The 25,383-nt window shown below is 36.4% G+C and overlaps 1 protein-coding gene across 2 annotated transcripts in view; it reads right to left on the reverse strand.

Moving 5' to 3' along the window:
- The window catches only part of LOC147415015 (transcription initiation factor TFIID subunit 4-like), a 145,217-nt gene that overhangs the window by 36,458 nt on the left and 83,376 nt on the right, over positions 1–25,383 (reverse strand). For both annotated transcript variants that reach the window (XM_086469153.1, XM_086469152.1), the window contains one exon: positions 7,595–7,717. In XM_086469153.1, coding sequence (XP_086325279.1) covers positions 7,595–7,717 — 123 coding nt within the window. The remainder of the gene's footprint in view (positions 1–7,594; positions 7,718–25,383) is intronic.

Consider the following 25,383-nt stretch of genomic DNA (forward strand, 5'->3'; position numbering starts at 1 on the left):
AGCCAGAAGAAAGAAAAATTCTGGAATTTTAAGTGTCATAAAAAGAGAGGCAGCAAAATATATTTTATCCTTCAGTGTCAGGAAGACAAATGGAGAAGACAATTGAAAATACAGAAAAACCCAACCCAAAACCAAATCCCAAACAAAAAACCCCCACAAAACCAAAAACCAAGCTCATATACCCTCTGTCCCCACAAATCCTTGAGGTAGCTGCCTTTTTGAAGAAGAAAAACAATACTCTTTCACAGTAACAGCAGCAGACCTCTACAGGGATTGACAAATAATGAACTATTAACTACTCCAAAAACATTTTGCCAAGTTCTCATTTTGCATCCTAATAAGCTGTACATATTTATTTATAAAATATCCATAAATGAAAAGATTTTATTTAATATTACCACATTGATAAAATTATTTCATTTTTTAAAATGCAATAATTTTTTTTCCTTTTTTAACCAAGCAGGAGGATTTCAATTAAAAACCAACCAACCAAACAAACAAAAAAACACTGTGTAAGACTCCAGTAAGAAACCTTTGAAAAGCAGAGAAGGAAATGCTCTAATGGTCTCCTTCTGTGTGCTGGATCAACATCATGCAGTCAGGTGGGATAAACTACCATTTCCATCTCCAAATGAAGTAAAAATCAAATTTGTCTTGGCCAATAAGGAAAAATTAATATCATTGAACCTCTGTCAGAATATTTTGTGTTACCTAGATCAAAGGAATACACACAGTATGCAAACCCGTTCTACTAGTAAAAAAGAATGTTTTTGCTGGCACAGAGCAACTTTCTATTTTCTTGCATTGCCACCTGGCTTTTTCCTCCTGTCAACTGAGATGCAAGCAAAATTGTTCTACTGCCTCCTGACTCACTGTCTGTATTCCTGCCTGTTTGCAACAGGCACAGAAATACATTTCTGTACATTCGCTACAGATTAGAATTATTGATTAATTGGTGATTACCAATGTAAATATGGCATTATCCATCATCTTTAATGCCTTCCTACTTTTTACTGCTAAGTCTGTAAAATGCATTAAAGTAATGTTTACAAATCTTGTTTCACAAAATAAACCCAGGATTCTAAAAAAACAGAACGTGTTCACCATGGGCTAAAACACAGTTTGAAATTATTTTTTTTTAAATGGAAATTCATCATTGGGGGAATTTATTTTTAAATTGAAATCTCATCTATTTGAGAAAAACAGGTGCAACTATTAATTAGTAAAACATCTACATAGTCTTTCAAAAGACTGATTTTCAAATAGATACTAACACATTTCTTGTGAATTATTTTAATATTTATTTGACTTTTGAAAACAGGAAGTAAAACAAGGCAGAGAAGCTGAAGTTAAACTTCAGATTTTCAAAGATTCATAAAATATTATGCATGGATTTCCAAAAAAAAAAAAAAAAAAAAAATACGGACAGACTCCTTAACTTTATTCTCTCTCCCCGAAAATTCAAACCCATATATTTAACTGCTAGTTCTGGAATACCTCAAACGAAATCATAACTGTCAGCAGCAGTGACGTCCTACACCAAAACAGGTCTGAGATCTCCACTGCATTCTATCATGTCAGTGATACATGGAGCAAAGAGTGCTTGAAAAGGCAATGACATAATAAATCATAAAAATTCCTCCTGTTCTGCTGTTAGACTACAGGTTTAAAAGCACAAAAAGCAAGCTGTAACTTCTTGGACCATAAACACTTGCAAAAGGTGTTCCGGTCTATTGTATCTGCTTCCATATAACTCAAGCTTAACAAGTGTAAAGGATCTTTAGATTCCAGTGCTTTCTAAACATATCTTGACCACTTAAAACAAAAAAGTTATTTATCAAGAGCCAACTATACATTATGAAGACCAAGCTGAGACTTGAGTTGTAGAACAAGTCATTCCAAGGATCTTTGAAAGTGGATGCCGTAAAATTACTTTAGCTCCAAAAAGGTGAGGGAATAGCCTAAAGATTTGCTCAGAGCATGGCAATCCCACTGACTGGTGTTTTTCCCCAAATAAAAGACTATTCATTGGTTCTAATTCTTTCAGATCTGTCAGAAGCAGTTATGCCTCACAGTTATGTTGGCTGATTCATGAACTTCTAAATCTGCATGATATTCGTTGAGCAGACACTTTGGAGAGAACCCAATGCACAACCCTTCTGTAACAAAGACTTCTGCAAGACACTCTATACATCTCTTTTTGTTTAAAAGGGCAAGAAAGGAAGGAAACAAAGCCAGGTTTTCCAAGCAATGGCTCTGTCATACTTTTTTTATCATGTTTGACCCATTCCAAAATTACCTAGTATCTTGATTTCTTCTTAATATTGTTAAAATACCAACGACTGATTTGAGGAATAATTGCAGGGGTTGCTGAAAAGTCTATGGATAACCCAAGCACAAAGTGAGAATGCTAGCAAATTAATCACGTTTGGTCCTGGGTAACTAAAGAGACTGCAGTCAAAAGTACTTTTTTACAACTACGTCACAGTACCCAAGTGCATCCCAAATAACCATCAATTCATCCTTACATTTCCACTTAGGAATTACTAGCAGTATGTTGACTCGATAGGAATATTAAATGACTTTTCTCTGTCTGCATTTGGAAGGCTCTGGTATAACACAGATTTCCAAACCAGAATCTTAATCATGTTTAATACAAAACCTTAGCATGAAAACAGCTTTAAAATGCTCAAATTATACCATCTAAAAGATTAATTTAATTAAAAAAAGTGGTGCCTCGTACCCAAAATATATTTCACAATTGCTTTAGTAATTAGCTTTTCTCTACACAAAACATCACTGTTTTAACTGCAGGTTTTTTGGGACTTTCCAGGTCTGCAAGAACATTATTTTTCTTGAATGGCTGGAATATACTGGATGAGAAAAGACACAGAGTATCAGATCTCCCTTGAGCACTGGCCCAACATGTCATCCTGCAAATTTTGGAAGATGGTGTTTGGGATAGTTTGGTGAATATTCTTGAGATGACTGCTCTTCCACTATGTGAGAAAGAGGGTTTTTTTCTTATCTCTAAAATGACTGTCTTCAATAAGCGGTGATTCACTGAACTAGCCCTGAAGCTGCCTTTGGAAGCTCAGTATTCAAAAACCATCTGTGCCAGCAAGTACCAGGAGAGGGCTTTCACTTGATATTTAAACAAATTATACCCTCAGATATTTCAAACATATACTCTGTATTTATGTATTTTGGGATACTAGCCATAGGTCTTGATGAAAAGCCAAATTATTTAATTGTTATTACTCTTAAATACAGAATAATACGTGCATTTAACCTCTACACTTTAATTCCATAGTAAAAAACAAGGGACTGAAATATGCAAATTCTGCATTCATGCCACCTTAGTACTACTCAAATATTTAACTCGGAAAGTTATCTGACCTAGTCTTGTAATGGTTAATGCTTTTATTAAAGCTTTTACTCTTACAATTACATGAAAATATCTGTTTGATAAATAAAACCAATTTTTAACCCTAATTCTTAAAAGCCTTACAATTCAAGAAAAGAGCTTGAATATGTGAAATTAATAGATTCAAAATCCATAAGGTAAACAAAAGCAACTCAAAAAAAATTTTTTTTTTAATCTGACATTAGAGGTGTTTAAAGATATTAAGTAAAGAGCTTAAGTGGTTGCTGTCTTCCCTTCTTTCCCTTTCCATATCATCCACTGCCCTACCTTTGCCATCCAGTAGTGCGTACCAACTAAAGCATTAACAGGACCCCCACAGCAAATAAGAATTAGGCAGTACTGCTGCTAAATGTGTAATATGGTTCAGGATTGTTAGATACCTAACTTGATAATTATGCATTAAATTCCAAAAAGCAGTAACATTTAAAGATATTTTCCAATAATTTTGTCTAGTATCATTAAATAAATTTTGAAAACCTGTAAAACTCTGCAAATGCAGTATTTTCAACTCTGCAAGGCAGAGAAGCTGAATTCTTCCAAAGATATCTCATTTCTCTTCACCCCTTCTCTTTCACTCTTGATCTAAACCACATTATAATAATAAGCAGGCTGAATTACTGATGAGCTGCTGGCTGCTACAGAGGAAGCTGTGTTTCTAGCAGATTATCTAAAATACGAGAAGACAAGAAAGGTACTAAAAAGAAAGCAAAAGAAGAGCAGGTGATCTCAAGTTTGCTGTCTCTGCCTTATAAGTTCCTTTTCCAGTGCTCACTGGGCTCTAGGCCAAACTACTGTAGCAAGCTAAGCAGAAACTATTCACTTTTTATTGTTGTTAGGTTAGTTTTCTGCCAATTTATCAAATGGAAATGGGTTAGCACAGGGTACAAGAGCCAGAGCCAATGACAGGGAAGAGGCAGGAATACACTACTAGGGATTGGGATAGAGATCACAGTCAGATTAGCTCAGGCTACTGTGTAATCAGTCTGAAACTAGTTACAGGTTTGGTGGCAGTGTTATTTGAGGATGTCTAGCCCTTGCTCATCCACTTTTCTATAAAATATTTTCCCCCATTTTTTGGAAAGGAATTTTATATATGGCTGCATGGAGAATCAAACCAAAGAGCATATATGGTATAAAAATAACGACACTCCAAAACTCCTAATTTTCCATCTCCCCAAGTAAAATTAATCAAAAAACTCAGCTATACTAGTACAGAAGAGGCAAATGATGGGCCTGGCCTCGACAATTTAAGCTAATACTACCATCCGAAAAAAAAAAAGTCTATTTAGCTATGGCTTGAAAACAAGCAAAGAATTCCAAATGAGCCCTGGCAATGTGAGACAGAGAACAAGTTTAAAGAAAACACTCTTGAACAAAGCGCTGGTGGAAAAATATTTGCAATTACGAGCACAAGCTTTTTCACATTTATAAAAGCTGTATAAGAGCTGTTTCGCTGTGTACAATAAACAGTACTTGATCACAGAAATGCCAAGCTTTTCCATCAACTTTTTGTCTTAAGCAAAATAACCATCACTACTCCATAAATTGACCTCCTGCTCAAATCAAAAGGGTATTATTAAAAAGATCCAATTTCCAAAGAGAAATTGTGAGCTAGTTATTTCTGTTAAACCAAGAAGTTGGACTGAAATCCAACACTTCTCATTGAAAAAAAATGGACAATGCAACTAAGTAAAATATCAAACAAGAGTTAGTTCAGAAAAGGAAAAAATGTAACATGAAGGGGTGGGATGATTTGTAAATGGTATCTCTTTGGATAAGCAAACATGCAGTGCCCCAGCTGCAACGAAACCAGATGTATATGTGAAAAAAAGACTGAGGAGACCAGCAACTTCAATGAAAAAAACTGGATGTTTTGACAAAAAAAAGGGCAAGCCAAGAAAGCTCTTGCCAAGTCAGACTTTGCAAACAGAGATTATCAGCAGCAAGGACTTAAGCAGCTTAGAAATTGCTTAGAGAAATCAGAAGGTCATAGACCATAATGGAAGTCAGACATCTGAAGGTGGAATTGGGCTAAGGGGATGTCTTTAAGACAGGACATAGTCTTACAGTTTTCTGTGTTGTTTATAATCTCCAGAAATCCAAAGAAGAGAAATCAGATAGTCTTAGACAAACAATGCACATTACCAGTACCTTTCTAGAGCAAAACATTTTTGAAGAGTTTATTGCTGCATAGCAGCCCTAGTAAGTAGCTCAGAAGAACACCAGAAAGAGGGAGTTTCTAGCAGCCAACTTGTATGACACAGCTTCTACAACACTTTACATCCTAGCCCCAGAAAAGACATTGAATAATCCAGACACAGTATCCAAGTCCTCGAAATCAGCTTGCAGCCATGCACCAACGTGAGTTGGCCAGGATGGTTAGAAGCTAGGAGGAGAGGGATGGGAGCAATTCAGTCTGAACTGGCAGAAGAGCCACACAATTCATGACTCCAGGAAATCCATGTATCGGCAAAAACTTCAAGGATCATTTGTCAATTGAGTAGCATGGAAGTTCATCAAAATTTGGGCTAGAGGAGCAACAAAAGGAAGCAAAAATCTCCAGAAGCCTTTGGAACTTGCCACAGACCTTTATCTTTCCTTGAAGCACTGTACCAGAAGAGTAAGGAGCTTCTACAGAGAGAAGCAAGGTGTTCACCATAACCCATTCAGGCATATAGCTCTGAATAAAATGTTTCACTGAAGGTGACCACAGTTTGGTTCATCAAACTATAAAAGCTTAATGAAGGATCACCTTTTTTAAAAGGGGCAATAGACAATAAAAATTAAAACCTGATATTTAGGAGAATATATTCCTTCGGTCATGTAAAGACAAGTGGGGAACGTACATTCGTTAAAATCTGATGGGATCCATGTATTATTAGAAGGTTCAAATTATTTTTAAACTAATCTTGTGTGAAAGCCAAAGCTATCCATTTGAGCTTCTAATGAAAGCTTCTTTTGGCCTGTTGCTGCAGGGTTTATTACAGGTACATACAGAAGAGAATAGAATTCCTTACTGAATGTAAGACAAGTAGGGAGACTGAAAGAAAGGGAATGTAATAGAACAACACAAAACCCAGGAAGCTCCCTCAGTCTGAAATTAATCTGACCAGAAAATGGGAGCACATCCTACATATCTAAAGTCATAAGTCACCTTTAGAATATAAACAAGATCCACTTCTATTCCTAGCTCAGCTAATTCGTTAGCACTAATCTTAGCACACGAAAAGAGAGAGAAGTCAGATAAAAGCTATCCAAAATGGGAAACAAAAAGGCCTTTGGAAATGCCTGGCATTTAGACAGTCAAATGTCTGAGCCAAAACTGTTAGTCAGTTATTCAAAACAAAATATTTGCATTTTCATCAGAACAGACATATAATAGGGAGAATTACTTTGACTCTTATTGTGTAGGCACCTTTAGGAGAAACAAAAGCAGCACAACTATGAACTAAACAACGCAGTACTCTTATGGAGTTATCCAAGATAATGCAGCCATGTTACCCTAATTCTCCACCTTGGTTAATATATATCACGCTTTTGATTATTTTGCATTCCATTGTTTAGTATAGCTACTTCTCCATTTCAGATAACAGGAGAATCATCCTAACGAATCTGATTCGGCTTCTAGAACACAGTATTCTTATTAAAATTAGATACAATTTAGCATGATTACAAACTCATCTTTGCAGCTGTGGGGGACAACCAGCCATTCTGTAAAAAGTTTTGACACATATTTGTCACAAAACCACACTTACTGGTATTACTACAAGCTCTTGGTCCAAACTGTAAGCGAGAGTACAGTTATGTTTTTCTGGATATTTCTTCATGCTCTACTTTTTTTTTCTGTTTTCCTTTGGATTATGCAGAGGACAAAACCAGTATAAAAGCCGTGAACAGTTTAAGGCAGAGACCTATACTTCACGTTTAACTTCTTTTTTAAAACCTCTTTAATCATCTGTTGAAAGTTAACACTTGAAATATAACTAAGAGAAGAGGTAATTTTAACTGTGGCAAGATAAGCTGGACTCACAGACCTTCTAATTTAGTAATTTGTACCACTTCTTCCAATTTACACAGTTCACTGAAAATATCGGCATGTTGCATCTCTAGTTATTTCTACTAGGTTTTGAAATAATAATTTCTCTTGTTCTGTGTATAGACATATACCTCTCCTCCTATGGTAAGCAGTCCAGGTGAATCAAGCTTCCGTTTCTTCCGGGGACCAATAGCTGCCAATGCAGTTAGATTGGCATCCCTCTGCCTCATTTGTGCAAGTTCTTGTTGCTGCATCTATTAAAGGGAGAAAAAAACCCTCTTGTTAGTTTTTATTCTGTGTCATTTCAAAAACTTATTCTCAGACTTGCAAGCATGAGGTAAAAGTCACACATGAGCAAACCCTACCAGTACTTTACTGTTTTGAGAAATACCATTTTAGCAGCTCAGGCATGCAGCCTTGCAGTAGGCTAATAATGGAGACATAGAAGTCCTCTTGGCTTTCCACAGGATTTCTGCTCCCAGACAGCTCATCTGTTTTTGAACACTCCATCCTTATCCTTGAAAACCGCCTTAGCCAGTAGGTACTATGTATTAACTACATACCTCCAGTTTAAGACTGATATGAAGAGTGCAAATACCAATTCAAATCCTCAGAAAAACACCTCAAACATTTTCCTTCGTCTCAGATTTACTTTGAATATTTCAAATATACTTGATATCTCCTTAAAAAAAAAATCATATCTAAATTAATAAAATGCCTCTATCTAAATGTCAGGAGAAGTTAATGCTGACACAAAAACCCTACAAAGTGAATTTACCACTACTTTTGGGGATTAGAATTTAGCTAACAACACATTTGACTAGTTCAAGGCTAGGAAAACAACCTGCCAGCTGCATTATGTACCAATGTAGCATGCTACTGAAAATAGAGAAAATACTCTAGCCACCACATGATGAAGAGGTAAGATTGCATATTCATCATAAACTGTATAATCCTTTTAGAGAGTTAACAATAGGACATAGTCCCATGAACAATACTACTTTAATAAATTGTCTGATTATCAATACTACAAAAGAATAATTGATTAAGTAATGCAGCATATGATTTTAATTGGATAAAAGCATTCATAACTAGCAATCACTCTTACTAATTTCAAAACTTTTGGTTTGCAAAATCCTTCAATAAATTGAGAGGAAGGGTTTGGTTTTTACTTCCATTGATGTTGTACTTGTTCCCACTTCAACAAAAACGCACAGAACACTACCTCTAGAAATTCAGTAGCGGCAATAAAAACATTGTACGATACAGGCACAACTCTTCATTAAAATAAAACCAAACTGACAAGTGTAGATAGAAGTGTCTCAGCCATTACTCACAAGTGAGCTGCATATACAAGCAGGGCCTGAACTCTCTCTGCCAACATTAAAAGGAAAGGAGGTTTAATCAAAAGAGTACCAGCGTATGGTATCTTTTCTCCATTCAGCTCTGCCTAGAAAAAGCAGGTCCGCTTCATGCATCCTGTTTAGTGCATTTTTCAGGTTTATTCATTTAGCAACGCAACATGTTTTCACATTCTTCAGGAAAAGCAAATTCAATACATTCAAAGTTTGAAACCCCATTTTTCACATTTTTATGCCATGTATTTCAGAACTTCAGTTACTATTATAACTTCAATACAACATTATCTACAAATACACAACTCATTTATCTACAGTACAAAAGAATTTCCTAAATACAAAAAAGAAATGTAGAAAAATAGCTAAATAATAGTGCAAAGGTCTATACATACTTCTCTTTGCCAACTCATATTAGGTTTTTAGCTCAAATATCTTTGGCTCTCTTCCAGATTAAATGCCAGTTAGACAGACCTGCCCGCTTACCCTTTCAAGGTAGATAGCAACAGTAGTGAGCTCTAATCATTTACAAAGGTCATGATCGGAAGCTAGCCCGTAAGCAGTCATTTAAAATTCAATTGATCCCTATTTGTAGTCAGGGAAAGAAAATGGACATTTCAGCTGTATTGTAATTATGAGGCTTCAAGGCAACTGTAAATAGATGTGCAAATCCAGATACTGGCAAATACCTCAGAGAAGAAATTATTACTATAGTATAACATATATCCAGGAAAGGTTGAAGATAAAACTGCATATAAAAAAAGATCAATCATCTTTTTGCTAATTTGCCATGCTTGCCAGCCTATAAGGGTTATCACAATTATCAGAAGTCTGATGAATATTTAAGCGAGGGCCAACTGGCTTAGAGTGATCTCAGACGAAGTTATAAAGTGGATGGCTTCACAGAATAAGAAATTTTGCATTGGAGTAAGCATTCGCTTCCTGGGAGGTGCAGGTCAGAAATATACTCTGATAGATAACTGGTATCATGCAAAGGTTATTATATGAGTATCTTATCCAAAGTCACCATTTTCAAACCAACAATAAGCTAATACTTACTTGGCTCTTCATACTACCTGTACTGCAAGATACAGTGATTGTTTCAACATGTAATTACAAGCACATAGTCTCTCTGAAAAGTTGCTCTAAGAACTATAATTTAGTATTTTTTTAATTTTGTACGTGCAAATTATAAAGCAAAGCATGCTGTTTCTCTAAACTCCACATAGTGGGACAAATCCTGCTGTCACTTCAAAATCTGTAGTGTCCAGTGCTGTTTTAACAAGAAAAGATGGAACAGATTTAAGAGTCTGCAGAAGGGATTTAGCTTATTTATTTCTCAGATTCTTTGTCCTTTCTTTTTTATTCAGTGAGAAGAGCTAAAGATAGTTCTTGATTTTCACATACTAATTTTTGACAAATCTTTTAGCCTAGCACTGATTGTCCAAACAAATGCACAAGATTTTCAAATACATATAATTTAGCACATGATAGGAAACCCAGCTCAGCAGACGGAGCCCAAGGAGCTGGGCTCTGTTTTATTGACATTGGGTGAATACCGGCAAGACCTTTCCCTTCACTTCCCTGTGCCTCTCACTTCGCTTCACCCAGCTTGTCTATTTAGGCTATAAGCTCTCCAAACATCATCCTCCTCTACTACGAGCCTTACTTATAATCTAGCCCTGGTGGGACTAATAGACACTACTTTAATACAAATAAGGAATATGCTGCCCAGTCCAAAAACTCCAGACAAAAACACAATACAGTTTCTGATACTGGTTTTACAGTACCCACCTTGATATACTACAATACCAAAGAACAACCTTCTTAGGTAAACCTTAATGAATGTTCATCAAAAAATATCAAATACATCAAACATACATGCATCATCAGTAAGATCACAGTGTCCTGATGCTTTATAAAATAAGGGCTAAAGTGTTGAAATACTTGATAGATACTATAGTACACAAATTCTCATAAATCTTTTAAAAATTAATTCTTACCGGTGATTTTTTTTTCCAAAGCTCATCTGAAGGCAAAGGATCATAAAATTACATTTAAAACTAATCAAAAGAATTATGATCCTGATACTGATTACCAACAGAGGCCTTCATCTTGCAGTAGTTAGTGTACTCCAGCTGGCTGAAGGGAACATCTTTGCACGTTTTCTATTAACTATCAATTTGCTTAAAATAAAACACCTTTGTAGTTTATGAATACTTATTAGCAAGACATTTGACAAGATTCCTGGATGTTATTTATCATCTCAGATCAGACTAACCACCATTGTTTGCTTCTTCATACCCCCATTCCAACTTTCTCTTCTTTCCATCTCCCGTTTCTTCATACCCTACATCAGACTACCTGTATTAGTCTCTTTCCTACGCATCACCTGACTCTTCATCAAAAATATTATCCCCACTCGTAATCTTTGCTTAAAAAAAAAAAACAGCAGTGTCTTGGCTTCAGTTCAAAAGAATGGGACACTATACCTTTCATATAGACCTTTACACATGCAATGTGGCTGCTAATGTCTGATTCAAGAGGAGCTTTTCAAAATTAATGCCACGGAGACATAAGCTATTTTTAATAGTCATAAAACCTGATATGGTTATTGCAGGTATCTTGCAAGAAGTTTAGGAATAGCCAAACAGTTTTGTGGGAGTTGTGTAATTAATGTAGATTTAATTACTCTGCCTTGGTGTCAACAGAGATAACTTTTAAGATGTACCTCTTGTAGCACCAGATACCAAATGCACGGCCCTGACCAGTGGAGGCTCTTCTTCCCAGTATACTCCGGAACCATATTCTCTATGTCAAGTAGAAATGACTTTGCAACTAGTTTTGCGTACATAATTCCAAAGTAATCACCCTCTGAATTCTTAGAGCTAAGAATAACATTAATTAAATGTAGCTGTCTTCAATGTTCCAAAAGGTACTTGTGAAACTAAAGCTACTTAAGCTTCTTACTTGGCATGATCAATTATATTTTAAAGTAACAAAGCAGCCTGTTATTACAATATAGTTTATCTTCTAAGCCAGTTAATAATTTCTGGATATTTAAACAAATGAAGCACCTGTTAATATCTACACATCCTGATAAAATAAATAAATCTCCTGTTAATTAACAGGATTTAGCAGAAATTAATCTAACTCACTACATCAACCAACAAGATGCAACCATTTAATAGCTGCATTCATTCACACTCTCATTTTCATATTGCACTGCTGATGCAATATCATTCTTTATCTTGCCTTCATCACAAATAATATGATATATTTATCAATAGCATATTAAAATTTCTGCCCTCTGGGAAGGAAGCAATGTTTCATTCGGAACCACACTAATCAACAATTAACTTTTTTGAAAGTCAAAATATTTATCTAAAACACACGCAAATATTCTAATATATTATACAAGAAAAATGCTTACAAATGAGATGCTGTTTCTTGCTCCTCATCTAATCCAAATTTATTTTTAGCATGCCATTTACTTACTGAGGGGTATTTCATTACTTAATGACAACTTTAAGTTAAAGAAATACCTTTCATGAAAAGTACAATATAAGAACTAAGCCCAAATATTATTTCACACAATGAAATTTTCTTCTTTGTGATGTTGGCATAACATTAAAACTACAAAAAGGACACTACTTCACTATTTTATTAAAGTTAACAACAGAGGTTCTAAAATTTTAATTTGTTTTCCTTAGATCATTATTTGTTATGATACACATAGGTATTTCAGAAGGAAGTGCCACAAGCCATATGTCACAAGGAAGACAGCCGTCTGTCTATCTGAGGTATGAACATTAGATCTTAAAAACTAGATTTAGTAATTTCCAAAAACCATGAATGCACTTATTCATGTCATGCTTTGTAAATAATTTTGCAACAGAAAACAAGCATTTACTTTAAGCCTTTTTCACTTTCAGCCTTTTCTGTACTACAAGCCGTTGTGGGGACAGTCACAGAGATACTAATAAATAACTATATGGTGTGAATATATGCTCAGTAAATTTTTTTTCTTCTTATATTTCTGCTTCCACTGGCAGTTGTGGCAGTCCACACAACTGGAAGAAACTACCTGTTTCACAAATGAGTATGGTTTCATTTTCAAGATTTCTTTAAGAAATAAATCCCCCATCCACTACTCTAACTGGTATTATAATAACCACAGAGAACAGTGAAGCTTATTTTCTGCTTTTGTACAAGATCAACTAAGCCAAGAGTAAATTTAAGGAAGTTATGGCTAGAAGAATAAATTCTATGGCTTTATTCAAGGTATGAATCTGGTCTGAAAAGACAACTGTAAAACAAATGCTGGATACTTGGTATGAACACCTAAAGATCTAAAGTCAAACACCTTCCCCAACCCAGAAAATTAAATGGCCTAGCAGTGGCTGTAATCTGTACTGTCAACAGAGGATTCTTCCTCTTCAGTGAGCAAAAAAAGTCTGTTCATGTCAGCTATGCAAACATTGCAGTGAATCTCGCCTGCTTTACCTGAATCCACAGGAAAAGGGAATGCCAAACAGCAAATGAGGCACTGCACTACTCATCAAAAAGACAGGAGTTGTTCAAAACCATGAGCAAAAAGCATCTTGAAAGGAAGGCAATGTGTGCTCCAAATGGAGGGCAAAACCTAAGCAAATTTAAATTAGCTTTGTTTAAAGCAGAGATGTAGATGAAATATGGGCCTGAGCTGTAGCTGCTAAGGACTGCACTAAAGAGAAATTTCCTCCAATATGATCAAAAAGTAAAAGGACGACTGGAACTCTTTAACAATTCAAGTCTACATATAAATACCTTCAAAAGAAAAAGGGAGAAGAGGGAGTGGCATCACATGAGAGAAAGGTCAAGGAGGAGTTTCTTTACCTACAGGCAAAATCAGGGATGTTTTTTGGCCTGGAAGGAAAATAACCTGGTGACAGAGACAATTGTGAAGATAAAGAAGAAGAACGAACTTGAGGAAGTAGTCAAGTATGTTTAAATACTGTCAATATAGGATTCGATAAGGGAATAGAAGCTGAGTTGTAAAAGAAAGTTTCTGTAGTCACAGAGCCAACTCAGCCCACAAAGAACTAGATTTTTGGCTACTTACAATTCCCAACACAGTTCAGAAATCCCACCTAAGAAGAAGAAAAGAGGACAGAGAAGAGGCTAACAGCACAACAGAAGCTATAAATATCGACAGACTGTAAACAGCAATCAGGAATGAAGACAGCCAGGAATGAACACCAAACAGGAAATTGGCAACGAAGAGCACTAAATGGCAGAAATGTTTGATGAACACAAGATCATATAAACAATGATTCAATTATTGATTTCTAGCCAATAGGCATCAATGGAGATCCCTCCTAATTCTGTTTGCGATGGATGGTTTAATTCCTGATAGCAGGGTCATATGTTGGGAAAAGCTTGTCTTAATTGATGGTTCTGCAACATATATCTATCAGTCTCAGACAGTGATTACACCCCCTGGAAAAAACACCTTTTTTGCTGAGAAGAGCCTGAAATGTGGAACCATTACACATGTCCTAAGTTGTCCACAACAGAAGGTGCAATTAAAAAATGAAACTCATTAAAAATGCTGGCAGTAACCTCAACAAGTCCAGGACAATGATCAAGAAGGATCGGTACATCAGTGAACTCAGAGAGAGTCTCGAAGAACAGAGAACGTCTGCAGAGTGCCCATGCTATGCTCCCACCTCTCTTTTGCATTACTGAAGTCTCTAATGGATACTCCTCAGCAGAACTCCTACAGCAATAGCACACCGGCTGGTAATAAACTGGTCTAAAGTTGCTAAAGTTTAGAAGTGGCACCACGATAATGCAATACCAAGAAGTTTTACATGTGTAATTGCAAATCATACTCTGAACACATTCTGTGAGACTTTTAAACATTCACAGCTCTCCCAAATTATACCTAATTTTCTTCAGTACAAAGCTGGATGCTACTTCTCCACAAGTGTTCTACCACAACTCCCTAAGAGTTCCAGTCATCGCTTGCAATGGCTGTACATCTATTTGAAGTAGATCAAGATTTTACATTACTGAAAAAGGTGTGCGTGTTGGGTTTCTCCCCCCCCCCCCTTTTTTTTTTTATTTCCTCACACACTTTTAACAACAGTTGAAAATTATAGAATAGTGTTTGAAAAAAATCACCCTGGGCAAATATTAAGCTGGGAACATTTCAGCCCCCAAGAAGAATGTTTCTCAAAATAATGAGCATCTGAATACAGTTCTGGAACCTTAACTAGGGTACTTTTGACCAAGTATCTTTCCTACAACAGACATTTGTGTTTATTACATCTAATTTCACTATGTTTTAGAGGTTTACTCAAATGTTCCATTAACACTTGCCCTATTACTTTCAACACAACATACATCAAACTTCTGATGCAGAGAATGACAGGTGCATCCTGCCTTTCATTTTTATTTCTCCCTGAAAAAAGCCTTGTGATTTTCTCAAGTCACATACATTACCTAGTTAAATGTAATTTTAAAAATAATTATCAGTAAAATTACAATTTTATCTCCTTACTACTCAAGACTACATACTGTCTGAACTAATTCATATATATATTTATGCTCGTAGGTTTAATTTTCTTGAAGTCTCCTTAAAATCTTACACAAAGCTTACAAAAAAACAAAAGCATGAAGAATTTTGAGACTGATTTGAAAAAGTCTTGTAATTTTTAAACATACTTTGTCTCTAGTACTATTCTATTCCCCAAATGGTTTGAAGTTCTTGTCCCGCTAGTCCCTTTAATCAACTGATGCTCTTTATAGGTATCTATGAACTTCTTTTTGTTAATTCTGTATATTCCTGGTTGGTTGCCTTTTTGGTTTTCCAAACACAATGCACTATTTTAGTTTAACTTAAAACCATTTATTTCTGCAGCCATCCAACCATCTCCTTAAGCTACATAATCCTAGCTACAGTAATATAAGGTATAATAAATACTTTTTCAGAAAGATATCCCTCAAATGCCTCTGAAAGAGTTCTACAACAATGGGGTTTTTGTCCTTCCAGTAACCTTAATAATTACATTTCTTCATTCCTCAAAATCTGTTTTTGGAGCTCCAGCAAATTTTGTCTGGTTTTGGTTATATTATTCCTCAAACAACTTATCTCCAGTAGCACCAGTTCGAGGCTCTTCTATACTAAGCTGGAGATGCCCCTATTTCAAGCCTTGATATAGGACCCATAATGAGGTTTAGTAGATTTGCCGAGTCAAATACAGATCATTTGAGCAAAGCGTTTCTGAGGCACAGATAACTGGAGGATCAGCATTACTACAGCTGGCAGCTTTTTCAGATGCCAGTAACTTACTTGTAGTAAGATCAGAACAAGTTCTGAAAAAACTTCCCTAAGATCTGTTATTTTATTTTTTGTTATCAGTCCTAATTTTATTTCAGAGCAATGCAACCATGGACAATTACAAATATCCTCAAACCGTTCTTCAAAGGAAACAAGACATATTTGTGCAGTATAAATATGACTGGTAAGAATACCAGTCAAAAAGCTTGATGGCTTACTCAGGCTCCTGAATTCAGGTGCAAGCAACTGAAGACTATCCTCACGCCTGGGGCATTGGTGAGAAAGACTGGCTAAAATCTTCTCCCAGGCCCTTTGTTAGTCTAAGTGGGGGGTTACTATCCTCCCAAGATTTCTAGGATGTTCTCCTTTCCCCCTGAAGTAAGACACTATGTGAGGGCTCCAAAACTGATGCTTTAATGAAGATTAGGGAATATAAAATACAGTGAAAACCTGTATGAACAATGGTCATGTCTACAGTTACAGACTAGAGTCACAAAAAGCAGCAAATCTGTTGAGCTGTGGCTTTAGTTAGGGAAGTCTGATAGAAACACTGGGATAATGGGAACCAACTCAACTAAGAGAAGTGAGGAAATACGCTTTGCTTTTTTAAAATCATGCGCTGGAAAATACAAGGGTCAGATGAACCTCACAACCAAGCCTTCTATCAGTTCACCGTGCCTGCAGCCGGAGTGCATGCAGTAACTCCCAGAGGCTATGCTGTCCACTGTAACAAAGTGTTAAAGGTTGTACTAGAACAAGAATCAACTGCTCTATTTTTCAGATGGTGAAGTATCCCTGAAATAAACATTTTTGGAAATACCCTTTAAAGAATCTTTCATTGTATCCGAGTAACACAACAGCTACTCAGATAGTGAAAACTCTCCATGGCCACTACAACTTCATGTTAGTACTGACACTCCAATTGAGTTTTATCTGCCCGACCTTCTCCATGCATGATGAGTTTCAGTAGCATAGCATAGCCTTTTGTTACTTCTATTTCTGTTCCATCTCCAGCATACAGTTGAAATCTGAAACAATTACGAACCAGTACATTAGAACTGTACCAAAAACACAGGGAAAATATGTTCTTGGTTAGTATATGAATGGTCAGTTGAAGGCTGAGGTACATAGGAAGATCTCAGCTTTGTGGAAGTGAAGAGCAACAGTATACCATAAAATCTCAAGTCAGCCTGAAGAATTTTCCCCATTTTTTCAAAATAAATATTTCTATTTTTTAGTAAAATTTCTCTGCCTATATGCCACTGCCACAAAACTTCAGAATAGCAGAAATTTTAAGCGCATTTAAAATACTAGTCAGAAATTCTGGTAAGAGGCTTTATTAATTAGATTATTCCAAAAGAAAATGTCCAGATTTTGATACCAGTCCTCTAGCATTCTTACGGGAAATTTGCATCTTGAAACTGGCAGCCTCATTTGAGGAAATGAGGCAAATGTGGCAATCCACTAAAAATCATTTGGCTGTAATAAGTAATTTTAATCAAATAGTTAGAGAAAATGGCACTGAAGTTAATTTCTGAAGTGTCATAAACAGATGGGAAATGTGTAGTGTAGAGACCGCTTGTGCGCTTTTAACGCAATATCCTTTTTTGCAGTCTGGATAGTGGTTTGATCAAGTCTAAGTGACATGAAAAAAACAATTTTAATTTATTCTGAAACTATATTCAACTAAAGAATACACAATATAGTGAGTATGCTACTCTTTTCAAAAGTGAAATTCGAGGCAGAGCAATATCGAGAACAAAAATAGCCAGACGCCCACCTTTTCCTCCTCCTTAAAAGTTGTGGGGGTAGTGCTGGGGGTTCACTTGCAAAATGGAAGTTCCACTGGGGATGCAAAACAAGCTCAAAATTTAAATAATCTACATCTTTTCTATTTTAGGTTTAGCTATAGCAAAACCGCTACTGCACATTTCTCCTGCAGATCAAGGGAACAACATACCACAGTGTGGGGACAAAATATTTCAAGCAATTTTTCATCCACTGACAAGTAGTAAATTAGGGAATCTTGTAAGTACAATACAGTAGTCAACCCCTTCTATTGATCACATATAATTTACATCTTTCAAAGATGTGAATTCTTGCATTCTCACTCCACAAGGAAAATCTCAATGATTTATTCATTTCAAATAAAAAATAGAAGGTAGATGAGAAGAATTACTTCACAGGCTGTAGCTTTCTCAGGGCACTAGTGCTAGGCTCTTCTTTCGCACTGCCCGAAGGGCCTTTGTGTGCAAGTCCCTCTAATTAACAAGGTGAATCATGCAGCAGTTCCCTAATTAGTGAACATGACAAGCCAATGGAAACAAGCAGACAGACCTGGCGTACAGATATGGTCAACAAAAGGCACAGCAACATACCATTAAAAAAAAAAATTATATTTCATGTAAATAAAATACAAAAAAAGTAAGAGAACTAGCGTAATATCTAATTTTCCTTTTCATGTTTTATGCTTATTCCACATTTATTGCAGATATAAGTAACGACACAATAAATCAAGATTTCCAACTGCAAGTCACACCACCTCTCCAAAATCAAAGAGTAGTTATCCTACATGAACAAGCATCTGCTTAAGGGGCATTATTTGTTTTCTCTCATTTTTCTGCTTTAAAGAACTGCAGTTACATTAAGCTTAGCACTTTAGGAATAACTTAATTAATTCTATTCAAAATTATTTTTTCTTGAAATCCTTTTTCACCAATACATGAAATGAGTGCAATAGTTGCGCTATTATTACTGCATTATAAAAATGCCTACATTCTCAGTATGTAATAATGCCTAACTTTTGTGTGAGGATAAATAAATAAATAATAAAAGTGAATAATCAAAGAATCAAATTTGCATTAAAAAGGAAATGAGATGATATAAAATATAACACCTTACATTCGTCTTTTCAAGTAAAAGATTTTTAATCTTTCGCTCCTCATTCTGCTTTTCCCCAAAATACTCTCCCCATCTCCAAAACAACACATTGGGGCTTAATTAATTTTCAATTTATTGTAAATTGAACCTTTGACTTAGATCTTAACCATCCTTCAACATATGAGAAGTCTAAAATGTGTGTCACCAACAGCAGAACATAATTCTTCACAGAAGAATTCCATTCTATTCTTTGCTCTCTATTCCTTGGCATACTATAAATGAGAAAAACTACAGATTATCCCCTCATTACAGGCTCCTCTTCCTCACAGTCTTGAAAACAAATATTTCAGACTTTTCTAATGGCGTGAAATTTCCTTACTTTCTAAAACTGATGTTCAAGATACTGACGTCTAAAAAACCCTCACTTTTCTGACCTCTCCAGTTTTAAAAATACAGGATCAAAATACTGGCTCCTAATTAATAATGACTCTACATGCCTTTAAAGGTTCTTTTTTGGCTATAAATTTGAAGAATATTTAATGATGTTTTATTGTAGAACAGATTAACTGTTTCAAGGCAGTTTTAAATTCAGTGGAAAAATTCACAATAAATATTATCAGAGATCATAAGCCGAAAGCCAAGATCACTACAAGCAATTTGCTGTGTTAATTTTTTTCCCATTCTTAGTATACGTGAACTTCCCCTAACTTCTCTTAGATCCCACCCAACATAACCATTCTCAGGACAGTGCAGAACAGCTTTAAACACAGCTGAAAAGTATCCTCTTTTAACATCAAGGCACAACGGATAATCTGCTAACAACTGAACTATGATCTGCCATATGCACAGAGGAAGTATTCAGCAAACAACCTGTCACAAACGCTTATTGTTTCAGTAACCAACTCACCAAAGGACTTCGCTTTATAAAATATATTACAAACCCTGGCACACAATTTATTATCAAAGACAGATGTAATTAAATGTGAAACTACTGCAAAGAGAAAACAGATTTGGTGCATTAAAATGCTTTACATTCTTCTTTGCATCTCAAATAACACAATCAAAGTGAGAAGACTGGAAATATATGCTAAATATGCAAAACCAGAAACTAATGCAAAATCACAAAATTTTCAGTTCATTTTCAAATAAACAGTATACATAAACACAGGTTATTTTTTACATATATATTTACTAAACTATTTTGTATTTAAGTGAAATGTTAAGTGTAGCTGATAACAATAAATCATAATTGTCCACAGGAGATATGAGATTGTATCTAAGACCAGAGGGACAAATTCTGTTTGTTTTGAATACTGCTACTAATATCAATAGCGTTGCTCCAGAGCTACAATGGTGTGACAAAGAAGAATTTAATTTCCATTATTTTAAATATGAGGAAAACACATTTTAAAAGTGACAGGAGCAAAAATGCACTGAGAGGCAAACAGGGCAAAAATAAAAGTCCCCAAGACAAAACAGTCAGATCATTCTCATATTTGCCACATAGTCTACCACATGTTCTCATGCGAATGTTGACATGCCTGCTAAGGCAGACATTTCCTTCTCCATCAGATTTAGGGGGGTTGTTTTTCAAATTTCAGTACTTATCAGAAATAATCTCTCCACATAGATAGATGGACAGATGAGCATTTTTTTACTCAGGAATTATTTTTAATGCCTCAGTTAAAATTACCCGAGGATATTTATGAAATGCACAGTTAGGATTTTTTTTTTCTTTTGTATAGCTGAGCAGGTCATAGAAATCATCATATATTGTGATGTTCACAGAAGCATCCGTTGACAAATTTAAGAAATATATGCATTTTAGATAACAATGTACAAGATACTTAAATATGCATTATAATTGCTCTATAACTAAAACATCAAAAAATACAGAGCAGAACGCTATCATGTATTACTGAAACCCAGCACCTTCTACTGAGCACCATGATTACATGCAATAAATGAAGTTTAGATCAATAGTGAAGTATATTTTATCTCTATGTAAATTACTGAGATTAAACCTTGACAAAACTGGGATTAACTGGTCTCAGAAAACTGTGCCAGTCTCATGACCTCAAGTTACCCTTCTCCTCTGAGAAGTGACATCTCTAGTATACTCTAAAGCATTAATCAACTTCTGCATCCCAAAACAAGGCACAAGTTTTCAACCGATGACTAAATTAGAGAAGTTTATAGGGTTAGCTAGCGTAGCTGCATGATCTTTGGATGATTTCCATGCAAGCTGGAGGCCTGTTATCACTCTATTTTGCGGTCACCTAGATCATTAGAAAGGTAAAATAGCTAAATGATGCAAACAATTTCTACTCTTAGAGGGGAAAAAAATCATCCCATATTTATGTTTTCTGACACACCCTAGTAAACAATGGATTCCCTGAACATATTGCTTCAGAAGGAAAAAGTGGCAACTGCTAATGACAGGCCATTATTAAAACACAGAACAATTTTGTGGAATACTGAATTACTCAAAATAGGAAGCTGAAAGTGGTTTCCTTAATTAAGCAGCAGCATATCAGTGAAGCAATAATGTGTATTCAATAACCTTCTTAATTATTACCTGTCATAGTACGGCACAGCAGATATCCCTATATATTCTCCAGGTACCCTAGACTGAGGAGCCCATCTCACTTCTCCAGAGCTGGGAGATCTCCATTAGAGCCTCTAAGTGCTGGGCTGCCTTAAGACTAAGGGCTCCTTACAAAAACATGTATCAAGCTTTTCCAGAATTTAAACTCAGAAAATAAAGAGACAAAATTACACTATTTCTCATAAAAATGTGCTCTGTTCTTACCAATCTCACTTCTATTATGTTTCTCGTAAAGTGAACATTCTCCCTCTCTCCTGTCTTCCTGTACACAACTAACACGAGTTCAGTTTTTATGTTCAGTCTAATTTCCTGTTTTGTGTATTTGACACCTTCCTAAAGCCTACTTGACTTGTCAGACATGTTTGCCAGATATAAGCACTTCTTCCAGGCTAGAACTTTTTTTAATTTTTTTTTTTTTTTTAAATTAATATATTTTCATGCACCTTAACATGTGAATATGGCTTTTGGCCACACAGGGTGAAAATCCCTTTAAAATCATGACAGTACATCAAAAAACAGGATTAAGAGAAATATTCAGAAATTTACATGGTGTTATTTCTGTTTTAAGAATACAAATGTCTGTTCTGAATATGAATAGATTTACTAGTTGCGAAGGGAAAGGACACAGAAGTGTAAGGAAGCCTACTCTGTACTTCAGATTGCTTATTTAGATTTTCATATGGTTGTGCAGAGTCAATAAACCTATAAACTGTAATTGCATCATACTGTTTCTCAATTCACTTTGCTTCAATGCTACAGATATTGAGATATCAGTTTTAAGGAAGCTGTAACACCTCAGCGTACAGACACTTGTCAGCACAAATATGTAACACACTTTCCCACTCCAGAAAATCCTATTCATACCTTTCTGACCATTTCCATGGAAAACTAGAAGTTAACCACCAATTCAGCACAATTTTCAACACTAAACGAAAACAACAGTCTTACAAATTATTACTCAACTGCCTAATAACGTTAAAAATACAGCAATACCTTTCAAGTGTTTACATTTTAGAGCAAATCATATCTACCTTTAGTAAACACATAATTGAGGGAAAAAGAATCATCCTGTTTACATTGTGAATGGCAGTAATACATTTTATTTACTTAAAAAAATACTGTTACTAAAGGGGAACTACTTTTTCAGAGTATGCTGAGCCGTATCTCATTACTCAACTAAGATGATGTAACTATTGGAAGACTTTCACAGGCTGACACAAAGGTATTTTTTAATGACACCTTTAGCTTGTAGTTTAGTAGAAGAGTATGCATGTAACCTACCTACAGCCAGAAATGTTTAGTATTTACTAAGTCAAAAGTGACACTTTTTACCCTGCTGTTAACTGTATTAAATACTCCTTAAAACTCTTACCACAATAAACTACCTGAAAATGACAACAAAGCTAATGTTCAGTTTACTCCACAATAAATAACATACATATGGAAGTACCTAAACATAGAATTGTCACCTCCCAGCGCAGACAGGCAGGAGATGCTGACGAACCTCGTAGGAAAACTACAGCATACTTTTACAAAGCAGATTTACAGAATCAGATTGTTTGTATCTGATTTTACAATCCGCTAAATAAAACGTTCAAGAGATCTGTGAAAACGAACGTCTGGTGTATGTAATAAATTACTTGGAGATATACCGCATACACATACTTCAACTCTCTCAAAAACGTGCTGGCAAGGAAGTTTTGAAGTACTCTTTTTAAGATTTTACTACTGTGGTTCCAACTTCAGCTTTAACTCCGCTCCCCTGAACGCTTTCATCTTCCACTAACAGGCTGGAAGCAGATCGCGGATTTTGCGAAACGCGGCGCTCTACGACCCGCCCGCGCGCCGAGCGAGGCCCTGCCGCTGCGAGGCCCAGGACGCGCGGACACCCGCCCCGCCCCGCCCGCCGCCGCTGCGGGGCCCGCGGGCCGCCCTTTGTCTGGGGGGTCTCGCACAAAGGCGGCGCGGAAGGTCTGCCGGCAGGAGGCACGCAGCTGATCGCTGCCCGCCAGCTGCCCGCTGCCGGGGCGATGTGCAGCGCCCAGACTGAGTGGGCAGAGGAACAGAAGATTTAGGAGGTGCGCCCCAGCCCCCCCCCGGGCCCGTCATGTGACGCCGAGCGCCCCGAGGAACTGGGGGCAGATGAAAGCTGGCAGCTGTGTGCTGCCGCGGGCGCTCCCAGCCTGCCAAACTGGGCTTGCTAACATGTTGGCTCAGCGGCGGAATTAAAGCCCTCGTTCAGGTTGATTTTGGAGCAAGAAACCAATGTGCACACAGAGGATGGGGGAAAACTTGCCCTGCAGGCTGAAGCCTAAGTACACCTTGACCTCTCCTTGCAAGCTTCTGTATAGTAGAGCAGGCTTGACTAGGGGACCAAAACATCTAAATAATAATTTAGATTGTTGTCCAAGCAACCTCCTCAGTTTCTGACAAGCAGATGCAGCTGACATTTGCTGCCCTCTACTTATTAAATAGGCAATCATATTCTAAAGTCGAAAGTGCTATTATTTTGCCAGATCAGCAGGGAAGTAAATCTGTTGCAGTATTTAGATAAAACAGTTATGTGGTTTTTCTACATTCACGGCTTGCTCCAAACGAAAATACATCTCTCCCCACCCCTCCCCTTTTTTTTTTTCCGGCTAGGCCAGAGTGACAAATTAAGTATGAGTTTGCTTCTACCTGAGGAAGACCTATATTTAGACAAAATACCACTGAGGCAGGAAGAGAACTGGAAATTCAGTCTTGACATCTTCCTTACACAAATTGATCTGATATATGTATCTATAACATGTACATACTTAGATATATAAAAAGAATTTTAAAAAGCTTTTGGAAAAGGAAGTACCATTGCATGCATTCCTCACTGCCTCTCCTGGAACCCCCAGCAGTACTCAGGACAGACAAAGCCAAACCATCCTCATCACAAATCTTACACCACAAAGGTGGAATAGAGCTGTTCCCTTATCTCTTCACCAAGCTCTGCTGTCCGGGCACCCGAAAGTGATTAGAAAAAGGGGGCTGCCACCCTCCACTTGTTTAGCCATGCCTCAAAATCCAAAAGCAGTAGCACTGGTTATTCCTACAGAAATGGAAGGAAAACTGCAGGGGATCTGAAGTGGTGAAAATTCTACTGATAACTGTCCTGTGCTGGAAAAGTCAGACACCATCTTCAAAGAATTCATTTTACAAGAAAAAGTCCCTGCTGGAGTATTTTGACGACATTCAGAAAAGCAAAGTCACATTCAGCTTCAGAAATTCTTTACAAAAAGCTTACACCATTCTAAACCCCAGTTCTGGAAATTCATATTTGAGTAGTCCTGTTGCTTTATAATGAGAGACTACCTGTTACAACAATCTTTTATTAGGCCGGACTCCATCGGTGTGTATGCACTCTGGAAGACAACGTAAACAAGAGAGATGGATTTCTCCTCCCCTGACTCCTTTTCAGCTTTTTCCAAAAAATGAAATCCATTAGGTAGAGCAGAATTTGTAACAGCTATTGCTCTTCTGGAAATACTCAAACACAACCCAAATATATTTCACAACAGAGCTAAACTCCAAAGGGAAAATGAGTCTCAAGTCTTCCTCAAGTTTTATTTGAAAATTAGAGTACACAGTTACTTAAAATTTTGTTGGGAAAGGTGAGAAAACAAGTAAGAATCCCAAAAAGAAAAGCCAACTTTTAAAAATTTATACAACTCTTATTTGTTTAATGTCCCCAAATTCTCAGAGCGCCACATGGGAACCTTT

Source organism: Leptosomus discolor, chromosome 8 (assembly GCF_034619465.1).
Source record: "Leptosomus discolor isolate bLepDis1 chromosome 8, bLepDis1.hap2, whole genome shotgun sequence".
In the NCBI taxonomy this organism is placed as follows: domain Eukaryota; kingdom Metazoa; phylum Chordata; class Aves; order Leptosomiformes; family Leptosomidae; genus Leptosomus; species Leptosomus discolor.